Source organism: Onychomys torridus, chromosome 1, assembly GCF_903995425.1.
Source record: "Onychomys torridus chromosome 1, mOncTor1.1, whole genome shotgun sequence".
Lineage (NCBI taxonomy): Eukaryota > Metazoa > Chordata > Mammalia > Rodentia > Cricetidae > Onychomys > Onychomys torridus.
Window position 1 is genome coordinate 139,830,480 of NC_050443.1, and position 26,367 is coordinate 139,856,846.

The 26,367-nt window shown below is 41.0% G+C and overlaps 1 protein-coding gene across 1 annotated transcript in view; it reads right to left on the reverse strand.

The window, feature by feature from the left end:
- Positions 1-26,367, reverse strand: part of Gda (guanine deaminase) — a 79,174-nt gene that overhangs the window by 18,045 nt on the left and 34,762 nt on the right. The window contains exons 2-7 of the mRNA XM_036207463.1: positions 20,360-20,448; positions 14,924-15,095; positions 11,944-12,031; positions 9,911-10,016; positions 4,332-4,359; positions 1,931-2,038 (exon numbers count right to left, since the gene is read on the reverse strand). Coding sequence (XP_036063356.1) covers positions 1,931-2,038; positions 4,332-4,359; positions 9,911-10,016; positions 11,944-12,031; positions 14,924-15,095; positions 20,360-20,448 — 591 coding nt within the window. The remainder of the gene's footprint in view (positions 1-1,930; positions 2,039-4,331; positions 4,360-9,910; positions 10,017-11,943; positions 12,032-14,923; positions 15,096-20,359; positions 20,449-26,367) is intronic.

A 26,367-nucleotide genomic window follows, 5' to 3' on the forward strand; every position in this document is an offset into this window, starting at 1 on the left:
AATATACATGGCAAAGAAACTGAATATCCTGAGCATGGCTCTGTGTGTGTGTGTGTGTGTGTGTGTGTGTGTGTGTGTGTGTGTGTGTGTGTGAGAGAGAGAGAGAGAGAGAGAGAGAGAAAGAGAGAGATCATTTCCTGAAACTCTAATCTATAACAATAACAAATGTAGTACTCTTTAAAGAACACCCAGTGCCTTGCTTGTAGCAACCTGCTTATAAGAATTCAATGGCCATTGGAGATGAAGCTACAGTTCACTCAGAAAAAAACTAAAATGTGAACAAAGAGAACTGAATTCTAAGCCTAGTTAGATGTCTTAGAGCAAGTCAGTTCTCTCTTTAAGCTTCCATTTCTCATTGCTCAATAAAAGTGCTGGGCTGGTTGGGTCATTTTCCATCTCTTATGCAGATGTGTTAGTCATATTTCAGGTGTGAGATTTAACAGAACCTAGAGCGTCAGGGGTAGAAGGAAGATTGGGCTCAGGGCCTGTCCTCAGCCTCTTTTCTCAGCCTTCTGATGATGGTTTTGCAGAAAAGAATATGAAAATGACACAGCTGAACAATCCTGCCTTCATCAGGAAGGAGCTCATGGGAATTCATACACAAGCCAAGTGAGTTGGAGGCAGCCACACCAACCTTTCACGGGGGCACCTGAAATCTGAGGGGACACAGTGTCTTGCACTGGAGTAGCCACCCAAATCTCTAGAAAAAAAACATTTCAGACCAAGGGGTGATTGAATTTTGGATAACACAAATAAATGCTTATCTTCCATCCCTCTAAGCAGAACTGGTCTCCTGTTTCCCAAAATGGCCATGAACTAGATTTCTAGCCAAGGAACACCTTGCACTTCTGATTCTTCTGCCTCTACCTTCTGAGTGCTGTGCCCCCAGGCCCAGGTGATGCTGGGAATCGACCTCAGGGTTTAGTGCATGCTAGGCAAGCACTCTGTCCACTGCACTGCATCTCCAGCCCAAAGATCGACTTTTACGTATTTTTCATTGTATTTTCATGTAGTTTTTAAATATTATTTACATTTTTCTTTTTCGTTTCTTTTTCTTTTTTTTTAAAAAAAAAGAATAAAACATACTGTTTCTGAAGTGGAAATATTATCCAAATTTGGAATTTTATCACCAGAGTATAATTGTGGGGAACTGAATCCAAAGTCCAAATATCAGAAGCCACAAACAATAATCATGGGGGAGACACGCTAATGGGGCCCATGAACATGCATTTTAAAATTAAATAAATAAAAGTAAGGAATCAATATGTTGCCTTCACCCCAACTTTCTCTTCCCTCTAAGACTATCAGCTCTGAAAAAGGGGAAATTTTAGTGCAGTGTGTAATTAAGCTTGAGTGGGGGAGGGGAGCACCTAATTTTAACCCAGCTGTGAGATTTTAAAAGCATTTTATTACTAAATTGCAACAACTTAATGATAAAGGAAGATACTCTTTTTGTTCCCAGTTTTAAATTAAGAAACTCGGAACAAAAGAATTTTAAGTGCACTTTTGTAAGGTGGAAATTAAGTTCTTTTTAACTTTTCAAATAATAATTGGTTCCTCTGCACAGGAAGGTCTAGAACACCAGGAAAGCATCAAACAAAAGTAGGAAGGAAATGCATTAAACGCATTTAACAAGAATGGGTAGTCTGACATTGACTTTGCTACCCTGTACAAAGCTGTCTTGGCCTGTCTAAGACAGATCGGAGAATACAGAGGATGAAAACAACTTTAGGCTCCTGACCTGCAAAACTGACCAACTGAATTAGGTGACTTAAGGTAGGGTGCCTCCTGGTGACATCAGTCAGGGAAGCTCCTGCTCTGAAATTCTTTGACTCTAGGAGATCTCAGTAGACAAACCACAGATTATTAGAGATGACCTGAGAGATCTTGCAGGTGTAGACAGAGGCACAAACCAAAGAAAAATGCCTACCTGGATGTGCAGATCATGTGTTTGGGCAATGTTGCCAAGTTTACTCATCAGGGTCTCCGTGCAAGAAAGGGAAAAGCGTGGAGTCACTATGGGTTTCACTCTTGAGTACTGGAAATAATAAAAGAAACTCATGAGGAAAATATGGAGGTTAGGAACACATAGCACATTTGTGATTTTACAGTTTCAATATTGAGGGAAAAAAATCTCCAATTTCAAATAGACAGATGTTCTAGGTTCCAAAAAACAATTCATGACTGAGAACAGCACTTTCTTCAAGATCAAGTTCACAGAAGAAACTTCTATTTCTGTTGATTGGTATTCCCTTCTTATGACCTCAAATGAGACCTGGGGTGAGGATGCCACATGTGAGATGGTGGCTTGTTTCCCTGCCTACATCTTGAGGAGGTGTGCTGCTGCATCCTCACTCAGAACTCTTTAGTAATACGTCAGTGGCTGGCTGGGAGTGAGGAAGAGGGTCTATAAGCATTATCCATAACTCACCCAGGGTTCAATTGCAAGAAATTCTGAACATTCCTATGGCTTCCAGTGTGACAGTGAAGAATCATATGGGGAGAAGGGCTATGCTTATTGACCTTATTGACCAGTCTGTCCCCTGGAGCCAGAAACCAGGTTCACACTGTGCTTGGAGGCAAGAAATTGCACCATTTTCAGGGGCCCCACAATGCCAGAGCAAAGCAGATGCCTGGCTGACTATGTATGGACTTCATGTGCTACACGTTTACAGAGCAAGGCACCCTGTAGCCAGGGCATGGAGTCTGAGCTTAGCGTGTTTCTCAGTCCACACTGGAGACCAGCAGTGGAGAGAACCAATGAAAGAAGAGGCACCAAACAGGTCCTCAATGTCCACATGTCCCCCATCTCCTTGGATCACAGAGCACTGCCTCGACAGAGACCAATGTTATAAAATTAAAAGCCCCAGACCTGAAGAGGAAATACAATGAGAATGGCTGAGTTCAGAGGGTGACTCTTGAGGACAGTGATGACTGTCACACCTTAAATGATGGTTTGTATTTTAAATGTCCCCCCGCCCCCAACTCATGATGGGTGAAGGTTCTCAGCTAATAGTGCTATTGGGAGGTGACAGAACCTTTGGACGGTAGAACCAGTTAGAAAGAAGTTGACTGTGGTGTCCTGGTGACCCTGAGGTAGGCAGTTTCCCTCTGACTGGAATTTCTGCCATCATGGTCTGCCTAACCATAGGCTTAAAAGCCACCAGGCCAAATGACCATAGATTACAACTGTCTGAAACTGTGGGTCAAAGCAGACCTTCCTTTCTTATAAACTGCTAACCTCAGGTATTTTGTTACTGTGACAGACAGCTGATCAACATACCTTAGACTAACTAAAAGCTTAGAGAACTTGGGATAGAATTCACATATCTAACTAAACTTGGGTTCCATGCTGCATATAGACAAAGGGTACAGGAACCAAAAAAAAAAAAAAAAAGGTACACACAATATCTCTGAAGGTGTAAACAAGTTCAGTAAACATAAAGTGTGCAGCATGTTTTAATAGTGGAAAATCGAATCCACTAAAATCAGATCATTGTTCCTGACTACAAAACTGTGCTAAAACAAAGCAAAGCAAGAGAGGTCTAAATACAGTGTCCTAGAGGCCTTCACTGGAAAGCAAAAACCAGAATTTTCCATGAACTCGACCTTTTCAAATTGCAAATAAAAATGATAACATGCAGTATTTCTCTTCTGAATTGGATTTATTTAATTTAAAATAATAAACTCCAGATTCACTTATGCTGTCTCAAATAGCAAGATCTTTTTTATGAATGAATAATATCCCATTACACATGTACATGTGTATACATACATACATACTCATGGGATATGGGAGACATATTTAGATTGCATACATACCCCACATGTGTTCATATATGTATATACAAACATGTATGTATAGTTTTCTTGTATAAATGTATAATATATAAAATGTACAAGTGAATAAAATTAATTTTCTTTATCTACTCATCCATAGACTCCTAGGTTGTTTCTATATTTGAGGCTATGCTGAATAAAGCTGCAGTAAACGTAGGGTGCAGACATCTCTCCAAGATACCCACTTTACTTCTTTTGACACGTGTGAGTGGATCTCACTGTGATTACCATCTGACACCACATATGTGCCACAAACCATCACACTCCACACCTTGGTACTCACAATCTTTGTCAGATGTTTTCAGTTTTAAAATATCTGACCTCTCTGAGCTGAGCCATTGGGTACACTGTGTCAACAATCGAAGGTTCCAGGAGAATACCTCTTATGTATCGACTAAGCCATAGGCACACAGACTAATCTATCAAACAACTTGGCAGATGCCACCGCTAACACAGCAGCCCTCTGGTGAAAACTGGACAAATCCACTTACGTTCCTCTGAAGCATCTCTGACACAAATCTGAAATGAAGCAACAGATATAGAGTTAGAAAAGTGAATCTTTTTAAAAAAACGTTTCAAATGGGGTGAAACAGGACCCTTACATGTCCTGATCTCCTTGCAAGCATTTCTAACCCTGTGGGTTTCACCACCATTGATCAGAGATTAGCTAGCAGTAATTGCTCAGCTTTTTCTTTAATAGCAAAAGAGGGAGAGGAAAATCATGGGGAATATTGTCCTGTGGCATCTTGTGGGCCATAACGAGCATCCACACAGCCCCCAGGCTGTGCTAGTGGCTCCAGTGTGTTCCACGGATGACAAGGCCATGGACTCTTAGGCACACACAAGCCCTTGGGGCCTTGAGACACTGCTCTTCTGATATTTTCTTATGTGGAAGCTACTTATGCACACAATATCATCATCAGTCTCTGAGGACAGGGTCTGGCAGGGGGTAGATACTGGAGGAAGGTGGAGGACAATGACAGAGGTGTCTCTGAAGTATGTGTGGAATGGGACAAGCAGTGAACTCCTGCCTACTTGAACAGTGACAACTGTCCCATGTCATGATTATTTCTGCCCTGGCCAGAAAAGACTATTTCAGTCCTAAAGTGTGATTTGAGAGCCTGGAGATGTAGCTCTGTGATAGACAACTTTTCAGGCATAAAGGTGCAGAGCCCTGGGCTCCATCTTCAGCCCCAGGGAAAGAAATTGTGAATTAAGGTAAAGTGGCACAACAGTAGATTGTGCAGGAGCTGATCGGTGGTCAGTGCTGAAGGAGAGAGGTGCGTTCCTCTTCCCACAACCATGCAGGAGGCTCTCCCCTCGGCATTTCAGAGGAAACACACTTGAAGTGAGGGAATCCAGAAAATAGAAGCAAACAATAAATACACCCAAAAAGAATAAATCTAAAGAAATTTCTTCTGTGTATCTCTTGATGTGTAATACAATACCGTGAAATTCCTTGTTAAATATTCAAGAGACCATGAAAAAGCCATCAAAGATAATTGTAAGAAAAGTACTTAAATGATCAATAAGTTCCTTCAATTTTATATGAAATTGAACATAATGAAAATTCATGAAATAACCATAATCAAAAGTTATTGAGGTTGTAGATATGATCTCAGTATTTCAGATGCATGTATAGAAATGTCACAATGAAAGCTACTACTCTGTACAATTAATGTTTTAAAAGTGATTTAATGAGCAGGGCACCATATTTAACAGATTGGGTCTCCTGGAGAAGCCCTAGCCTAATACAGGATACTCAGAGGGTAATAATTTTTGTTTGCTTTGTTTTTTTTATTAAATATGTTTATTTATTAAAAATTTTCCCATTTTACATGCCAACCCTAGTTCCCCCTCCCTCCCTTTCTCCCACCTCCTCACCTCCCTCCCACTCTGCCCCCATCCACTCCTCAGAGTGGGTAAGGCCTCCCATAGTAGTCAACAAAGTCTGGCATACCAAGTTGAAGGAGAGCCTAGCCCCTCCCCATTGTATCAAGGCTGAGCAAGGTATCCCACCACAGGGAATGGGCTCCAAAAAGTCAGTTCATGCATCTGGGATAAGTCCTCGTCCTGAGGCCAGGGACCCCACAAAACTATTGAGTCCCATAGCTGTCACCCACATTCAGCGGGCCTAGTTTGGTCCCATATAGGTTCCTGAGCTGCCAGTCCAGAGTCAGTGAGCTCAGAGGGTAATCTTTTAAAATAAAGAATTCTTCATTTGTGGGGCCAAGGAGATGGTGCAGTGAGTGGGTAGGAACACTTGCTATGTAAGCATGAAGATCTGAATTTGAATTCCTGGAACCAGTGTAAAAAGAAAGAAAGAAAAGACATAAAAAGCTTTATATGCCTGTAACCCCAGTGTTGTGTCAAAGCCAGGTCAATGCTGGGAGCTCCAGCCCAGCTAAAAACTTGCAGTTCAGTGAGAGACCCTGACTCAAGGGAGTAAGGTGGAGCATGGCAGAGCAGGACACCCAACATCCTCTTCTGGGCTCCACAGGTCTGTGCACTAGTACATGCACTTGTGTGCACACACATGTGCAAACATGCACAAATATACATTTTTTTTTTAAAGAAGCACACCAATTTTATGAAATGAGCTAGATCCACTTAGTGATATTGGCATATTAGAAGAGGGACGTAATTGGTTTTTAACTCTAATTCTACATCCTAAGAAGACTCTAGAGTAGGCCAATACATCTGAAGACTCTTGGACTTTAAAAGAGATTGCTCCCGTTGTGAGGGGGCGAAAATGGGAGGATGGGTGCTGGACTAGTCGAGAAGCAACGCAGTGCACAAGAGAGTCTGCCGTCTGGGAGTCTGTTCTCTGAATGTCTTTGTCAAGAATCACTTTCTTGTGAATTTAAAAGCAACCCTTCAAAAAATAGGCACTTAAAAATCTAACCTTTCCTACTCAACTCTTAAAGAGATTGTGCACTGGAACATATTTCCATTTTTTCAAAGTAGTTTTTTGGTGAAGTATAATTTACATATCATAAAGTTCACCCATTTAAGAGCTCTATTCAATAACTGTAGCCAATTCACTGGGTTGTAGAGTTACCATAATAATACAGTCCTTGAATTCTCATCACCAGAGTGAGATCCCCTGGGTCTATAGGCAGGAGATGGGCAGTATCATCTCCCCTCCCCCTGCCTCCAGCACCAGCAAACTTCTCCACTTTCTGTCTCATGAACTTACAGTTTCTATATAGTCAATATAATTGAAAGTTTATAATGTGTTCCTTTTGTGTTTGATTTGTTTTTCTTAGAGTAGTAATTTTAAAGTTCATCATGTTGTCAGGCCTTTGTTTTCTCTCCTAGCTGATCAATTTTATTGTATAGCACATTTCCTGCATCCACACACCATCCAGTAGACACATTAGGTGTGGGACAAGTCCTCCAAAAGCCTCAGTGACACACCCTCTGCCTCTCTCTTTCTTGCGACTCCGGGAGTAACTGAAGAAGGGCTGTAAATCTGACATCTGGAGATCAGAGGGACGGGACACATAGTCGGGGCTCATCCTGGTTCCTCCCAGAACAGACCTTGTGGTTCTTTTGTTATATGTGTGTATTTGCCTGCATGCATGAGTATACCATCTGTATGTGGTGCCTGTGGAGATCAGAGGGCACTGGATTTCCTGGGACTGGAGTCACAGTGTGTGAGCAGCCATGTATGTGCTGGGAACCAAAGCCAAACCCTGTTGAGCTATCTCTCTAGCCCTGTCCTACAATTCTTTAATTCAGTGAGCCAAGTGTCCACCTGGAATAAAACCTCAGCTGGAGTGTGTTTTCAGGGTTCCCCACTGTGGTGCAATTTGGGGCATGTAGATGAGACTCCACTCATCCTGGGCAGCTCTGACAAGCCTTACAAACTAGCTTGCCTGGGGTCCTAGGCTTCTACCCTCCCCTGCTGCCTATCTGTGAGTCACTGACAGTCCTGCTGTGTTGAACTTGGAGGTCAGCACTAAGTATCCCTACACTCTTGCAAGCAGATTTCTTGGAGTCCTGTCCTGAGACTGACACTGGAGTGTCCAGGGCACCTGCTTCCTATTTGGCATCTGTGAGTGGTGGCTTGAGGATCAGTCACATTAGAGTCTTCATGTAGACCTGTTGCATAGTCTCTATCCACACCATGTTTTGACATCTCTGACTGCACATGGTGCTCTATCTTTTGAGGCACAGATCACCCTAAAACAGGCTGTTCACATCCCCTGGTAAACTCACTCTACGCCTAGTGGCTCTAGAATAGGCCTTGGTCTCTACTGTTCAGTGCTTCTCTTGCCTGTGTGTCATTGTTGAATGTGTCTAGACCTTTTATTGTAAAGGGTCTATTTCCCACAAGTCCACAGATGTGAAATAAAGGTGAATAAGGAATACAGCCTTCCTGCTGTGTGTCTGCGTTTCACCTCCTGGTGCAACAGTTCTGGGGAGGAGATATTCTAATTCTGAGTTTGCATATGTTGTGGTCATTCCAGAATGCATATAGATTTTTATCTCTTTCTATGGCAAGATAAAAGGATAGTGCTAGGTGGTTATAACACATTGATACATTGTAAAGAACACTCACAAGTAAAGATGTATGGACTAAGAAGTATACTGTGTGACTCCCTAGGACACACTGCAGCTTCCATGCCAAAATTCTCTCTCTTCTTTTTCGTTTTGTTTTTAGGGTATACTTTTAAATTTTGTTTTGTTTGGGGGGAATGTTATAAGGGCAGAGGGTGGCAGTGATGGGATGGGGAGATGAATGAGATCTGTGTGCATAATGTAAAAACCACAAAGAATCAATAAAAAAATTTTTAAAGCCCACTGAAAGGATATAGGGTAAAATCTCACAGTGATAATGTACCTCTATACCTCTCTTTTCTTTTTTACCAGAGCAGCACATTTTTGGTTACTAAAAAAAAATTTAAAAAAAAAAAAAAAACGTTTGTTTTGTTTTTTAAGAGAGAGTCTGATTATGTGGCTAAGGCTGGCTTAGAACTCATGATTCTTCCTTCTCAGTCTCCCACATATTTGGATTGCAGCTGTACATCACTGGGCCTGGCTGAGTCATCTTTACTGAAATGTCTTTCGCTCATCTATAAATGGAACATTTCTCCATAACCTCTCCTATGTATGTTTTCTGTAAGTGACTCCTCCCACTATTATTCTTGAGCATGGACAGGAATAACAAATGCTGGTATATACCTCCTGCCTCTTCTTTTCACACTAAGCTCAAGTCATCATGCTATAAGGAACTCTACATTTTTTTTTTTTTTTGTGGATCTGAGGATCAAACCCAGGACCTTATGCTTGCTAGGCAAGCGCTCTACCACTGAGCTAAATCCCTAACCCAGAACTCTACATTTTTAAGTCATTGAGATTTTTCACTCTACTAAACCCTGGCTCTTATGCTTCAATCTACACTAATAAAATGGTTTGGATGAGTGTCCCACAAAGGTCCATGTACCAAAGTTTGGACCCCAGGTTGTTGCTATTGGGAAGTGGGGTGTCTTACAAAGCAGGGCCTGCTGGATCTTTAGGTCATTGGGCATGTGCACCCAAGAGGCATATTGGAATTCTGGCCAGTTTTCTAATTGTCCTTCCTGACTCATGAGGTGAGCAGTGTATCCTATACTTACTCCTGCCTCCTCGAGGCATGTGGCCACTAGATCATGGAAGCTCTAGAACAGTCACCCCAAAGAATAATCCCATCTCTCTATATGATGGTTATCTTTGATATTACGTTAGAGTTATGGTAAGTGGACTACTCCACTGGCTGTGGGCAAGTCACCCAGGATATGTCAGGCTCAGTTTTCTTAACATAAAAAAAACAACATTTTGTGGAGCTTTCTATGAAGGTCAAGAATGGTCTACAGAGGAAATCTCTGCAAGTCACCCACTGACCACTGCCATATATTTGAGTGCTGTGGACTAACTAGATAATACAACAATTGGAATAGTCTGTCACCGTGTTCAGATCCCAACTGGGTCCTGATGGTGTACACTTTCCTCTCTCTGTTTCAAACTCCATCGGCGTAGCAGATGACTCATCTAAAATACAGGTGAAAGGCCCCAGGCACACTACCTCTCTGTCTCCTTGACTGATTCCTCAGTGGTCTCCTTGTATTCTGGAACAGTGTCGTTCATGTCCATGCATACTTTGCCCACAAATGCTCGCTGTCCAAATTTATCTGTGAAGCACACAGAGAAAGAATCTGAAGATGTGTTTCTTTTTCAACACTTAACTTTTCTCTGAGGAGTCTAAAAACGCTTTTAAATTAAAATTATCCTAAAAGATACACGAGAACATTAAGAATCATCTCTCTTTGTCTTACACTGTGACAGTAGCAAAGCTACTAAATCCAATGACTGGTAAATAGCTTCCACTCAGCCCCCAGCCCACTCTCAGCCTGCCAGAAAATAACTGGGTATCTTATACTTCTTATTTACCTTTTCCTTTTGATTATGTACTTTGTTTATATGTCTACTAATGTCATAACTATCTTGACACTCATCTTCTCTCATGGTATAAGAGGGGATAACCTCAGGTCCTAGAAAATACATTAATATTCTCGATATACCAATTTTTCTATTTTTCCCCCATTCATTTCTCTCCCATCTGCTACTCTCCTGCCATCACTGGACCAAGTTCCTCCCCATGCATGTCATGTCCCTTTTCTGGATAAAAGACAGCATATGAAATGTTAAGAACACAGATACTGGTTGATGGCCTTGGATTTGATTCCTCACCCCTGTGATTATTCCAAGATGGTAGCTATCATCTGAGATCTAGACTCCAGTGTCCCAAAGTCCTCTGCTCTGTGCAGGATTGTAAGAAATACACAAAGAATGATGCCTGAGGCTCATGGTTCTCAAATGATGTGTTACTGTTCTTCTTGACTGTAGCAGCATAGATACTGTTATCATCGACTGAATGCCTAGCAGTTGCTGGCAATGAAGAACCTTTATCACATGTGCTGGAGGAACTCTTACTTCAGGTGAGCTAAGCAGGTGGGGCTGTTTTCCAAAGTCTCCTTGCTGTTGTAAGTCTTTCAAAGGGCTTTCTGCCACTCTCTCTCTGGAAGTTATTTTAATATCTAGTCATCAGATTAATTCCTCAACATGTCACTCTCATTGTATCACTCACCTGACCTGAAACCTTCCTTAGAGTTTCTGATGCGTATTCAAGCCCTTCTGTGGTCTGAACCTGCTCATCCTCCTCTCCATCCTGACCATGCAATGAATCAATTTCCCCTTCCTTTAAGCCATGCTATTTCCTGCCTCCATCATCAACATCTCTGCCCCCAACTCCTCTGTCCATCTCATTTCCTCATTTTAGTCTCTCCCCCATTTTGTCTTCCATGGAATCGTTCCAGACAGCTGCCTTTGCCTCTTCTGAGAACTTGCATCTTTGTTTTCAATGTTAGCCATTGGGCCTTTGGTATGAAATACCATGGAACCCAACAGCAGGGTAAATACATCATCAGCCAACAGTTTTTCAAGTGTCTGCTAAATGCCAGGCACTGTACAGGGTATGTGTGGAATCATTGACCTAAATCCAGTCTCCATTTCACTTCCCAGCTCTGAGGTCTTGGATATGTGAGCATCTTTGAGCTTTAGTTAACCTGTCTGTGCAAAGAGGGCATCAGTAGATGTCAGAAGGCTATTCAGAGTAGAGTATTTTGCATATTGTTTTGTACCTAGTAATAGAATTACAGGTGTTACTATACTAACACTGTGCTCCTAGCATCTAGCACAATGCCCTGAATCTAGCTAACCACCAAGACCTATCTGTTAATTATAATGTAATAAACTCTTGCCATGGCTACATTGATAAATGTGCTCTAAATGGCTCCAAATCAATATACAAAATTAAGATCTATAAACATCATCCTGGGACCAGAATCCATATAGAAATAACTAAATGCTTTAAACAATAAAAACTACTCAAGGGTCAAGGATATTCCCAGACACAAAGTTACTTGCAAAAATTACTAAGTGCAAATGCTCAAATTCTAGATCCAAAGGCACGACTTCCTACTGAGTATCAACTATTGCCAGGCATGGTCTGGTTGTCTTTGCTTGATGTGCCCAGAAATCCTGCCTTCAGCTGCTCACCTGTAATTTCCGCAAGGAGCAGGGATGAGTCAGTGTGAATTGTTCCAAAGTAGCAAGCTGTGGTTGTACCATTCTTTAGTGTTCTCCTCTAAAAATAAATCACAAAAATCCTGAATCGCATGTGCTCGGAAAAGTCACATGGCATATATAGATGAAAATAGAAGTCTGCTTTTTAATTTTAAAATGTGTTTATTTAAAGGTATGCCATCTTGATGAAGTATTTATAGTCTAAAAGTGTGAGCTTAAGGAAAAATTGATACTTCTAATTTCCTGGGTATGTGTTTCAGAGGTCATAGAATGTGGTGACAATTAACTCCTTTTCCTCAGGATTGTTTGGGGATATTCTAATTTTATTTATCTGTGAGTGTACAAATGGGAATTTTCTCTATATGACAAAATAAATTCATTCAGCCAGACTTCTGCTTCCACCTGGTGGAACAATTGATGGTTATGTCTCTTTTGTCCTTAGGAGATTTTAACTTGCACAGTAATAAGTGGGAGCAACAGGGATTAAGCCCCCCCCCCCCCCAAAAAATACAAGATGAGACAACTGCAAAAGAGACACAGAGAAGAACCTGGATCCCTTAAGAAGAGGGTGGATACATGGGGTGCTGGCAGGAAGCTGGCTGGAGGCTATGCAGCTACCTCCTCCTCCTGTAAAAGTCACCCGACCACACCGCTCCTTCCCTGTGCAGGGAGTCACTCTCTGTAGAGACTGGTAGGTGTGGAAAGGGCACAAATTCCACAAGAACAAGATGGAGGAAGGGATTAAGTGGAGAGCTAGCTGATGTCTAGCGTTCTCAGTCCCTTTCACCAGAACACCAAGTAATAAGTATGCCACTCCCACAGCTCCTGAAGAGGCTGAAGAATTCCTAGAGAAAATAAATGGCTAGAAGGTGTGTTCTCACAGTGACACCGAGGCCTGTTTGCTCACTCCAAAATTCATCCTATGGTGAGGTTTACCAGTCAGTCAGTGCTGACGTGGGTGTGAGGAAAACCCTCCAGCCTGGGTTCTCATGAGGAAAAGCCTGAACTGGGTGAGAAGTTATAGTTTCAAATTTGATTGGAATGAACTAAAATCATTAGAAAATTCAGAAATCTAGTCAAAGTATTGTCTAGTGACCAGACAGAAGAACACAGGGAGGAAAGTGGTGGGGGGGATGGAGTGCAGGGAAAGGAGGAGGGGCATGAAGGAGGAAAGCCAACTCTCCTAAGCAGAGGTCAACTCCATGCTAATCTCTGTCAACATGTGTAGGCCTGCTCACAATCACAACCAAAGGACATGTCTGGCAAATAAATACTTGTCAGGAATAGACCAGTTTTGAGCTCACTGACTTTAAATACCTACATTTCTGATGAAGAAATATGTATGGACATTGCCTGAAGGATATATATATATATATATATTCTTTGATTATCTCAAGTGTAAAGCTCTGATACAGTAGAATTTCCCCTTCCTTTCTCCCCTCTCTCTCTTTCTTTCTTTCCTACCCCTAACCATCTTTACAAATGTAGTTTGACAGTATAATATCCATCCACATTAAGCAATGTCAGAATTAATTTTTCTAACTTCAGTATAAAGAATAGATGTGCTTTTATTCTGACAAATGTGGATCTCAAAATCTCACACACACAGTGTGAATTTCATTTCTGATTTCCCTGTCTACATCATGTGCTAGACACCCAGAGAAAAACTTGTGACAGACTCTCCCAAGAGTGTGCACTGACTTTGGGGTTTTATTTCTCCATTCTCCTCTTTTTCCTTTTCTGTGATTTGATGACTCATTTTCTTTTGTTTCATACTATGCAATTTTAAGCAATTTCAAACCATTTTTAGAACAATGTGAGGCATAAATACATTTTGAAGATCAAGATTTGGTGTGGTTAACACAATTCATTAACACAGTGTGCTAGCCAATTCACAACCAGCTTTTAGCCCTTCTCTGCTTTTCTGGTGTCACACAGATGCAGGCTAAAATGTAAGCCCCACAATTATAATTAAGCAAGACACTGAATGAATGCAATCACTTGCTGCTACTCTTTAAGGCTAGGGTGATACAAGACAAGGAGCTGGCATGGTGGCTGGGCCAGTTCGTGCAGAAGGTGTATAGCCAGTATCACAGAAGAACCAGCAGTGAGTCCTACAAGAATCCAGGAACAACGCAGTCTGAAGAGTTCACTGCAGGAGACAGAAGCCAGGTAAAGAGAAATTGCACTCTACCTTCTTGGCTGAAGATGGTTTTCCAGTTTCTGAGGGTGATCTTATTCTAGAGCTAGTTTTTATAAAAGAGCAGAAAGTAGCCCATTTTGCCAGCAATCAACATATGGGGGGGCATACACAGAAGCCACTGATTGGGAACTGACTTGGCTCCAGAGTTCACACTAACACTGTCAGTCCTGACACCACATTCCCACCTGTTCTGCAATGTGGGACTATCCTATCGTCCCTCCTTGCAAACCAACTAAAATGATGTGATATCCTTCCAAAAGTAATTTGAAATTTAATTTTTCCTTGAACATTAAAAAAAAATAATAAAACACAGCTCTTACCATGTGCTAGGCACTATTTAAAGGACCTCCCAAATATTAACTTCATGAATTATCATAACAATCTATCAAGTAGGTTCTATCATTATCTCTGAGTTTTACAGATGGAGGACAGTGAGTCACAGAGCCTTTAAAGGTCACATAGATATTCCATATGGTTCCCCAGAACAGCACTATGAATTAGCTGCAGTGGGAGAGCACACCCAGAAGATGATAAGAGAGTGCTATAGTAGAATCCACCAGACTGAGACTAGGGTCATTACACACACATTCTCTCCTTGCCATTGTGAGGATGGCATGTTCAGTGGATTATGAAAGGACTTAAAAATGTTGCCACATTTCATCCCAACCTTAACATTTTGATAACTGAAATTTGGTCCTAGAAATGAATGTTCGCATAGATGATCAGGCATTACACTCATACAATACTCACGACAACTCTGGTGTAGACTTCTTCAGCAAGTTCAGTGCTCTGGAACTTTTGTTCTGTAGGAAATGTGTACTTGGTCAACCACTCCAAAAGTGGCAGGTCTACGTTGCTTCCAGAAAAGGCATACTGAGGAGCATGGATGTGTGTATCAACAAGGCCTGGCATGAAGAACTCACTGGGAAGTAAGGGAGAAGAAAATCATTTCAGAGCACCTTAGACAAGGTTTTCATTTATTCTACACATTTACAACTCTAAGTTTTCTTATTTCAAAGAGATCAGAAAATAAGAATAAAGTTCTACTAGAAGAGGGAGCCTAAGTCACAATGGGTGCCACTCTAGTTAGAAACAGGGGAATGAAGGAAGCCAAAAGGCTGCAGCAGAAGAGAGGGAAGCCATGGCCACATCCTCTGACTCTGTTCTTACAACTGGACAGAGAGTAGTGGTGGGAACAGGGTCTTCAAGCCGCAAGAACTAGGCTGAGGGACAAGGACACACCTCGCAGGGAGGGAACAAAGGTGAAAAACAGTGACTTAAGGCTCAGTGGTCCACTTCTTCTTAGGAGGCTGCAAGAAATCCTGTCCTTCTCCATGTGTTCAAAGGCCAAGCTCTCAACAGAAGCATCAAGAACACACCTGGCTGGTTTGAGATCCTTGAGCTTTGCCAGGAAAGTGTAGAAATAAGCTGTTGGTCTGAAGGTGAAGTAATGAGAGGGATGTGGTGCTGTAACCACCATTCCTGCTTCAACTCTTTCATTTTTTTTCCTTTTTTGAGACATAATTTTGATGTATAGCCCAGGCTGGCACTGAACTTATGTTTCTCCTGATTCCACCTTCTGAGTGCTGAGATGGCAGGCATGCATCACTCTGCCCAGCTTACCATTTGTGCTTCTGATCAGCTGAGCCTCCCCAGCCACATTTCTATTTATTTTTATACCAACGAGTTCTGGATAGATATTTTTAAGTTTTCAGAAGCACTACCCACAGAACGGAGGAAGGCAAATGCTAGTAGACACACAAAGCTCATCTAAAAAGCTAGTTCACTTCCCTTGGGTATTCATTGTATCAACTCATCCAAACACATATCTATTAGCAGATGAGATCTACTCCACTGCTTTCACCTAGAACAACCCAAGGAACTTGAACTCAACCACTTGACACAAGAAAGAAACTCTCAGCCAATAAAGGCTAGGCATCCATACATGCAGATGTAAGGTGCAGCCAGGAGAAGCTTTCAAATGCTCCATTCTAAAAAGGGAACCAGAAATGGAAAAGAGGCTGTGGTGAGAGCAGCTAACACAACTAATTGGATGTGCATGTGCACTAGAGCTGGACACAATTTCCTCTGAGCACTGTGTCACTGTGGTAGGCAGCTTGTTATAGCAATTACATGTAGATATTCTGACCGCCTGAAAGTGGACCCATCATTAAGCAGCAGTGGGATATGTGGCATGTGATCTAGTCTCTCTGCTTCTCGTTTTCACTATATGAAAAATGAGGAGAGTGTTATACCATAAAATTCTGGGGACTGAGTTTTTACTGCACACAAGACTGGAGCCTAGCAAATGAAAGCATCAGTAAATGCCAGTGGTGGTGATAATGTGATGTTCTCATCATATTGATTAGGAAAGTGGCGTCCTCACTTGTACAAAAATAAATGTAGGTGCTGGAGATGTCCTCAGCTTGAAAAGGTGAACCATTAACTTGTGAGCTTTGGAGGGGAGCCTTGACCTTGGCAGATCCTCCCTAGGCTCAGCACTCTTGTTTGCTATACTCCATGTGACAGACTTGTGAGTATGACAAGAGCAGTGACAACTTGTGAGTTTGTAAGAAGTGTTAAGGGAGTCTACAGTGTGAAATGTGCCTCTCATTGTCCTCTCTGGGTACCTTTGTCCTTGGGGCTCTTCTTTCCTCTACCACAACAAAGTGAGACAGCATTGAGTTCACATGCAGTTGAGTGCTCATCAGATGATGTTTCCCAAACATGTTTAGGAAATTCTGCTAAGACTTGTGAGGAGTCTACAGAGAAATAAGGCATCTTCCTGCCTTCATAATAGCTCAAGATATTAGGGGCATGTGTGTTTCAGAGAGAAACAGAGAGACAGATAGACAGATAGAAACAGAAAGAGGAGAGAGAAAGACAAAGACAGAGATCATGTCACACAGAGGCTCTTAGCAAATAATTTCATCCCTAAGTGTCTACTCAGAAGAAATAAAACTTAAGTTTATAAAAAACAGATCATGCAAGAATTTTTGCAGCAGTTTTGTCCATAACATAAACCCAAATTGGACACAATATAAATAACTGTTATTGGAAAATATAGATAAGCCAACCATGTCCCTATGGAACACTATTCAACAGGAAAACAAAAAGCAACTACTCTTACAATAATATGAATCACTACCAAAACATGAGGTTGAGGGCCAGAGAGATGGCTCAGTGATTAAAGTGCTCCCTGGGCAAGCATAAGGACCAGAGTTTGGATCTCTAACACCCACATAAATTTCAGGAGAGCAAGGTGGCTCACCTTTAATCCCAGCACAGGGCAGACAATAATAAGAGGTCCCCAGAACATGCTAGCTGAGTAGCTGAACTGATAAGCTCTGGATTTCAATTAAAGGGCCCTGTCTCAACTAAGAAGGTGGGTAATGGCAAACTCTGGCTTCTGCATGTATGTATGCATATGCGCATGCACACATCCCTATACAAACACACCCAAAGGGGACAAACATCAATTAGGAGACTCCTGCAATATATATGCACAAAGTTTCTGAATAAAGATCAAGGCAATGAGAACAGAAAACCAAATGACAAATATGAGAGGAAGAATTTAATAATTCATCAGTCCCTAGAGGCAAATGAGATGAGTCAGAGAGATAGTTTGAGCATACAAGGCTGAACACACAAAGTGCAGAGAACCTGGTTGGAGAGTCAAGTGTGCAGGGTCTCATGATGTCAGCTTAAGCCAAATATCAAAGTATGATGCAGTAGACTGTTCATGTTTCTATAACGAACTACCTAAGTGTAGATACTTTACTTTTTAAAAGAGGTTTATTTAGTTCACACTTCTAAAAATGTATATGCCTGATCTAGGCAAGAGCATGCATGACAACACACAGAGAACTATAGAAATAACCAGCTGCATATAGATTAAGCCATCTGTATGGGGTAGACTCACTTTAATACAATACACTCTTGGAAGAACTCCTTCACTATGCAAGATCACAATCAATCATCTCAACCAGGTCCCACCTCTCAAAAGTTGCACCACTTCTCAACATCTTTGCACTGGGTCCAACTTCCAGCATATGAGTCTTTGAAGGACATACTCAAAATCATATATAGTCTCTAGCTTGTGGCCTCTAGGTGTCTAAGAAGTTACTGAAGATGCGGGATAATTGGCCATGCAAGAGTTAAAGATGGGATTCAGTGTTAAGAACCTTCTCTACAAGCTGCTAGTGCCAGAAATTTCTGTAGAAATAAACAAATCTAAGTCTTGAGTAGCAGCATCCACCTAAGAAGGACAGAGGAAGAGAAGGTGGCAATGATTGACATTGGCAGAACTCTCGAAAAACCAAAAAAAAAAAAAAAAGAAAGAAAGAAAGAGGGGACCTGTGACATAGAGACATCAGAAAGGGTAACAAAGGAGGCATGGAAGTGACCAGGAACAAAAATCTGAAAGCAAGATACATGAAGCCTCAGAGAGACTATAGGACTTCTGATGCAGTCATTCACAGTGATGCAGGAATTCACTCCCTGAGTCTCAGGCTGCTTTAGTTCTGTCCAGGGTGCTGAGGTATGATGTGCTCTAGATGTGCATGATAGAGAACTGGGCACAGCAAAAGTCAGGATGGGAAGAGTACATGAGACTTGCATTATTTTTTTAATGCAAGGGAAATATATGTGTGCTATCAGGTGCAAAGAGGCAAGGGGGAAGGAGGTGTTTGAGGGTGCAGGCTTCAAGAGCAGAAGGTGGGCCAGGAAGGACTCACTGTGGCCCAAGTGGCTTTTACCCAACACAGGAAGCACTGGGATGTGACGTTAGCGAAGTCTGCATACTCACCCTTGAGTTTGCTGAGATAAAGACACTAGAGTGTGGAATGTGAGAGAAGCAGTTGGAATAAAGTCCTTAAGTACACCACTTCATTTTCCAGAGAGCAAGATGTAGCTCAGGGTTGGTTACAGACTTGCAACTGGTCAGTGCCCTGGCCAAGGTTAGAAGTCAGTTCTCCATTCAGAAAATGACTTGGAACTGGGTGGTCACTCTCAAGAGCTGGCTTCAGACAGAGCAAAGAGGTGGTCTACTGCTGCCGCAGAAGTAGGTGAAGTAGCTCTCCTCCCAACACTTCTCAACTTTTCCCACCCCATGTTAGTCAGCATAATTCCCTTAGAACATCAACTTCACATTGAAACCTGAAATAGTAGCTTAGCCTTTTAAAAGTCAAGAAAAAGAATAGTATACAACCCTATATATAGTAATCAGAACACCTACCCATCTTTCATATTTCTTTATTTTTATTTAACTTGATTTTCACACTGCTGGGAATTAAACCCAAGGACTTCATACATAATAAGCATGACTTTTATCACTAATCTACATCTACAGTTTCATGACCCACCCCCTGCTTTTCTTTTTGAGGTGTGGTCTCAATAGGTAACCCAGACTACCCTTGAATTTGCAATTCTCCTGCCTCAGCCTCCAAGTGCTGGGATTACAGGCATGTGCTGGCATTTCCCACCCTCCACTCATGCTCTAAAGAAATGGCAAACACTGAAAGAAGTCACACAATCAGAACAGTTGAGTGCAGGCTAAAGCCCCTGTAACCCCCTCTGTTTGAAAATCATCATTAGTTAAATGAACTTCTCACTATTTTACCCTAAAGTCACTTTCCAATTTTAAAAGTGTTTTCAGAATAAAAATGATGGTGCCACTGTTACTGGATTTGAAAACACAGCCTTCTGAAACTAGATAAAAAATACTTGAGCTTAAGATAAGTGTTCTCATTTGTATAAAAGAAGTCAACCAGGCTGTGAAGACAGCCCACATTTTATATGGATAGTAAAGACCATAAAAATGTCAACTCAAATGTACTCTGGACACAGGTGCATCCCTAAGCATGCCATCTGAGTAGTTGTTTCTCAGACTCTGTTCCTTGATGGCATCCCTGTTTTGTCCCTGCCCTCCCCCATACTTATATGGGGCTAGAGACTTGTCAAGATCCTAACACTGCACACAAAATACCCAACAGATAGTCAACAAAGTAATAATAGCAACCTCTGGTCCTCAAAGTTTCTGTCCTTCAGATTGCTTTCCTCTTCCCATCCTCCCCACTGATGGCCAAGTGCTTAATTAGAAAGCCTCCTTCTCTCAATGCACATTTCTCGTCACTTGACCCTTGGTACTGGCTCCCAGCAAAGGGGAAGATGTTGGCAGAGACTTACTGGTGGCTCAGCTCTCTGATCTCACATGGTTTGAAGCACCACTCTTTGGCCAGTTTTTCTTGTTGAGATGATTCTTCCAAAAACACTATCTTTAAGAGAAAGAAAAAGAAAAAGAATCAGATATGACCAAATCATAGATGTTGACACTAAACACACAAATATTTTCAAAGGAGACTTTGTGATGCTGTGTGAATTTTAAAAGATACCAAATGGGATTGAGTTTGGAGGCAAAAATAAATGACAATAGTTTGTATTTGGTCATCCATAAAAGTAAAGTGTATACAACTTCTTATCCACAAAAATGTAGACTTAAGTCTTCAAATGTGTTTTTCTGAAGACTCACACTGATGGGAACAAAGAGTATCATTTCTGCTTCATTAACGTGATTAAAGAAAACAGTATTGTGCAAAAACACCCAACTTCCACCTAATAAGAGATTGTTGTTAGCCTGTTACAGGAAATACTAACTCATGCTTTACAAGGCTACTGCGGAGACTAAATATGATAATTCTGGTGATGGAACAAGGATATGCCTGGAATACAGTAAATGATCAAGTGTATCTATTGCTATTTTGCACACTGTGGCTGCTTTCTTTATAAGTAGATTGCTCAACAAGAAAAGAGAGGAAGTCATGAGGTTAGGATGCAGGAAACAGCCCCTTCTGTCTGGTTTCTCGGCTTGCTTTGTTTTGTTGTGATAGGGCCTGGCATGATAGGCAAGTGCTCTACCACTGAGCCAGATCCCAAAGTGCTTCCTGTTTTCACTTAAGATGTAATACGAGGAAAAAAAATGTTTCATTAAAAATTACATTTTGAAAAGCCTTTAGAAAATAAAAGTTGTCTACCTAGTGAAGTGAGAATTAAGGTGATGTACCTCAGGAAAAAAATAATTGTGTAACTGAAAAGAAAACACTGGCTTCTTGGTTCATTGAAATACACCTTAAAAATTGTGATATTAACCAGAAGTGATTACTAAATTAAAATTATTCAATGATTATAAATATATTTGAATCAATAAATGTTAAAAAGGAGCAACTAACACTCACCAGAGCCTACACATAATTATTTTAAAAGTCATAAAATTAGAATTTATCAATTTTTTCAAAAGTGATTTATTATAAACTTCATAAATAGGTGGTATGATATAACACTTCTATCCACATATTTGAACTACATTAGGAATAAGTGTGTTGAGCAAAATAAAAATGAAGAAAGTTTATTCTGGAGAGATGTAAACCAAATGGAGAAACTGAGGCCATTTTGCTACCCCTGTGGGAAGCTCATGATCAACAGCAGATTTCTATGATAAACACATGCTTCACAGATGTAAATCCTTATGAAATAATACATTACATAATACACAACCCCTATACCTGACACCTTGTGATATTTCTCTAGTACTGTGGCCTTTGCTGTCAACAGAACCAACTGCATGGCAGATGAACTAATTGCTTATCACCTAATAAACGATTAAAAATAACTGACAATTAATACACATTTTAACCAAATAATTTTAAAGTGCAAAGAACTTGTCATTACTACTATAATAAAACTGTTCCTATTCCCATGCCTTTTATTTATTTGGAAATTGTTTTCAACATTGATATCTATGACAATAGAAAATAAGAAAAATTATGCTGCCCTGTTTCATGCCTACAACCAGTAACACTCACCAACCCATCATGTAATTATAGGAAATACCTTTTTATTTGCATATAACCTTTCAATACATACAATAGACATTTTAAAACTTCCTCACATTCCTGGGAAATTTTAAATGTTTCAATTCATGCCCATAAATGATATAATAATAGATGTTTATTAAGACTTCCAAGAAGAAAATATACTACATTAGATTAAAACTGTGTAAGGGATTAGATCAGAATCCATAACTCAGTAGGGAAAGGGGGACTGTAGAGCATTTCAGGCCCTTAAAAAGAATAACGTTCATATTTGGGTCTCACTATGTCACCCTGGCAGGTCAAGAATTGCTATGTTGACTAGGCTGGCCTTGAACTCGTAGAGATTTGCCTGCCTCTGCCTTCCATGTGCTGGGATCAAAGGCACATGTTATCATATTGCCCCTGCCTCCATCCAGAATATTTTAAAGATTAATACCATGGTTTAATTTGAAGGAGTGCATATTTTAAATTTTCTAGAAATAATTGGTCTGTACATATTTACATTCAACAAGTCATATATACCACCAGCTTTTAAAGGTTTGAAAAATTATACTGGTTTTCAAAATTCTTTTAGGAAGGAATGAAGGTTTTTATTTTAAGTGTGAAGAGCATTTCTCCAGGCAAGTCATAGTTTAGGCATTCATAGCACTGATTTTGTATCTACCTTCTCTCCAAACTCTCACTCCATCTATCCTCAAAGTGCACACACATAGCGGAAGGCTGTAATCTCAAGGTCAGAAAGGTCTAGAGACAACTAAACAGAATGATGATTAAAGTAATGAAGACAGATTTACTGAATGGAAAATATCATTTATGTAATGTATCCTTTTTTAAAATCCAGGTTACTAGATATACTGCATGATTAATGACATTTTTATAATAATATGGTAATGGGTATAGTATGGGTGCACACATGAACATTTATGTTGAAGGGATTGTATATGTATCAATAGTAGTTGTCTCTTTATAGAAAAAAGTTGATGGTGATTTTACTTTCTTCTTCTTACCCTAAAGCTAATTCTACTTACAACGCATAGAAAAATATAAAATATAAATCCCTACCACTAAAGTCTAATCTCCACATGCAGAGCCTGTGGCTGGGGAGTTAAAATACACCAGCTAGGTGACCAATAAGATGATCATGGAGAGGAGGAGCCTGCTGAGGGCTCCCCTGACTACATCAGGGGGAGAAACAGTGGTGTGGGCAGACAAGGTCTCGAAGAAATGTCAGAATCCGACAGTGAGAGAAAGGAATTGGTACTTGATAAATATCCCAGGTAGATGAAAAGGAATGAGAGGGGCCATAACAGGAACCGAGGTGAGGAAGCAAAAGCCACCAGAGGCACCACAGAGAAAGAGCCTGCTGTCGATGGTATTGGAGCATCAGGTTGGAGAACCTGAACTCACAATCCAAGTGCTTCATTTTTTTTCTTGCTCTTATTTGCATATTTGTTCATCCAGCACTGTCTGTGGACCTCTTGTTAAACAGCATCACCACAGGGACTGGGAGCAATTGACTCATAGTGAACATGACATATACAACATCTGGTAGGGATGTTGTAATAGAAAATGAATGATGAATGGACTAAAGGTTGTGTGTGATGGTCTCTCAGAGAGATGCTACTGAAGCATTGATTTGTTTGGGAAGGCTGGGGTGAACAACTAGAATATCCTGAAAGCATCAAAAGATCAACACAGGATGTGTTTGGTATGTTCAGAAACACCAAACATACCAGTGGAGACCCAGCACTAGAAAAGAGAGGAAAGAATACTCCAGACCAGAAACAATCAGGAGTTTGTAAGTCATGTTCAGATTGATTTTTGGGAAATCTCTTAAATGGCCTCCTCACCCCTAGACAGTCTGGGTTCATGATGCCATTCACTTGCTTGTTCATTCAAGTGCCTGGCATGGTCCTCAGGCCTTCCTCCTTACAGGCCATGGTCTCTGTCTAGGCAAGCTGTCAATCACATACACAAATCCTAAAACCGTAGAGAGTTCCAGCTGGCAGGGGCCTTTCTCAGCCAATCCCTTGGGTTTCCAGATGAGTAACTGAAGTTCCTTCTGCTAAGCAAACAAGTCCCAGTGCCTCTCACGTGAAACGAGGGCTGATTAGGATGAGCAATAATGATCATTTCAGAAATACTAAAGCCAAAGGCAGATGGATAATGACTATCAGTGTATGACAAACGTCTCTGCAAGATACAGGCTTCAAACACCAGATGGAAAATTTGGGCAAAACACTTGTTGCCATGGAGTAAACTTCCGGACAACTGTGCAATAGCTCAGCTATACAGCAGAAGGGGGTCTTCTGTCTATACTCATCATGCAAGCCTACTCAGTCGCTATGATGGGATATAAGACCAGACAAAAAGTATTCACTTCAGAGATTTCTGAGGCCCCTGGCAAAGACATATTTGTAGGTTAGCACAAGTCATGTCAAACTGGTTAAAGAAAAAATGATATAGGTTTGAAAAACAAAAGCCAGCCTATCAAGGAGGAGTGAGGTGAAAATTAGCAAAAAGGCACCAAAGAACACCATGAAGGGCTTAGGTTTTCTGATAACATATTCTTTTTGTGAATAAGAGAACAGATCAGGCTGTGTGACCATCCCAGGTGCAGAGCAAACCGGAGTACTTGCTGTATAATCCACCTACCTAGAGGTTTTTCCCGGCAGTTGACTTGCTTTTCTAATAATATAAACCAGAGGTGATAGAAATTTCCCCCACACATCTCTGGTGGAAGCCTCCTTCCCCAGATACCAGGCTAGCTTCCTGAATCCAAGATAAGACTGCCCCTCCCCACCCTGTATGCACCTGCCCAGCATAATCCCAACCACTTCTCTTCTCCTTGCCATCATATCCCAGCCCACACCTCTGTGGAAGCTTCTACCCCATCAGAAGCCAGGCCAGCATCCTGAACCCCAGAGGACCCCCAGCCAGATGAGAGGCCACATACATTGTCAAACACCAGTCCCAAACTTGGGCAGCAAACCCCTGCTGGTCCAGATTCCATTCAGGCCATCAGAAGTCCAGCCCTCAGTTTGGGCAGAGATCTTCTAATCATCACAAATGGATGTCTATCTATAACTTACATTTAGCTCAGAGAAACATAGCATATGTGGGTATGTACATCTCTCTAGAATTGTGGTTCTCAACCTGGGGGGTTACAAACCCCTTAGACGTGCATAGCAGATATTTACAGTATGATTTATAACAGTAGAAAAATTACAGTTATGAAGTAGCAATGACTTTATGCTCGTGGGTCACCACAACATGAAGAACTATATTAAAAGATCCCATCATTAGGAAGATTGAGAACTATTGGTCTAGAGACAGGGGAAATATATAAAGTTGGCAAAATGTTAACCCTACGAAAACACATGAGAGCTATTTGTACTATTCTTACAACTTTTTATAAATTTTCAGTAGTTTAAGATTTTTTTACTTTAAAACTAAATAATATGTTACATAGAAACATAAATCTATAAAGTGAATTTATAAAGATGACTAATAGCATTACAGAAAAAAATATATGAGTGGTTAGGACAACAGAGATGGGAGGGTACTGCTGTGGATATCGCTCTGTGTAAATAAAGTTCTGATTGGCCAGTGGCCAGGCAGGAAGTATAGGCGGGACAAGAGAGAAGAGAATTCTGGGAAGTAAAAGACTGGGGGAGACACCGCCAGCCGCCGCCATGAAAAGCAACATGTAAAGACACTGGTAAGCCACAAGCCATGTGACAAAGTATAGACTAACAGAAATGGGTTAATTTAAGATAGAAAAGGTAGATAACAAGCAGCCTGCCACGGCCATACAGTTTGTAAACAATGTAAGTTTCTGTGTGCTTTCTTGGTTGGGTCTGAGCGACTGTGGGACTGGCGGGTAAGAGAGATTTGTCCTGACTGGGCCAGGCAGGAAAACTCTAACTACAAGGTACGTTGGGAGTATCTCAGATGATGGAGAGCTGAAAATATATTCGTGGTTAGGACAACAGAGATGGGAGGGTACATTGGGAGTGTCTCAGATGATGGAAAGCTGCTTCCATCTTTAGTATTTGTACCTAATACAAACAGAAAGTGTTCTTTCTTCTATTAAATGAATTAAGTGAAAAGAATAACCACTTTTAAAAAAATCAAATAAGCCAGGCAGTGGTGGCACACACCTTTAATTCCAGCACTGGGAAATCAGAGGCAGGTGGATCTCTCTGAGTTCAAGGCCCAGCCTAGTCTATAGAACAAGTTCCAGGACAACCAAAGCTATAGAGAGAATCCTTGTCTTGAAGAACAAAAAACAAACAAGAAAGAAAAATCAAATAAATTTACCAA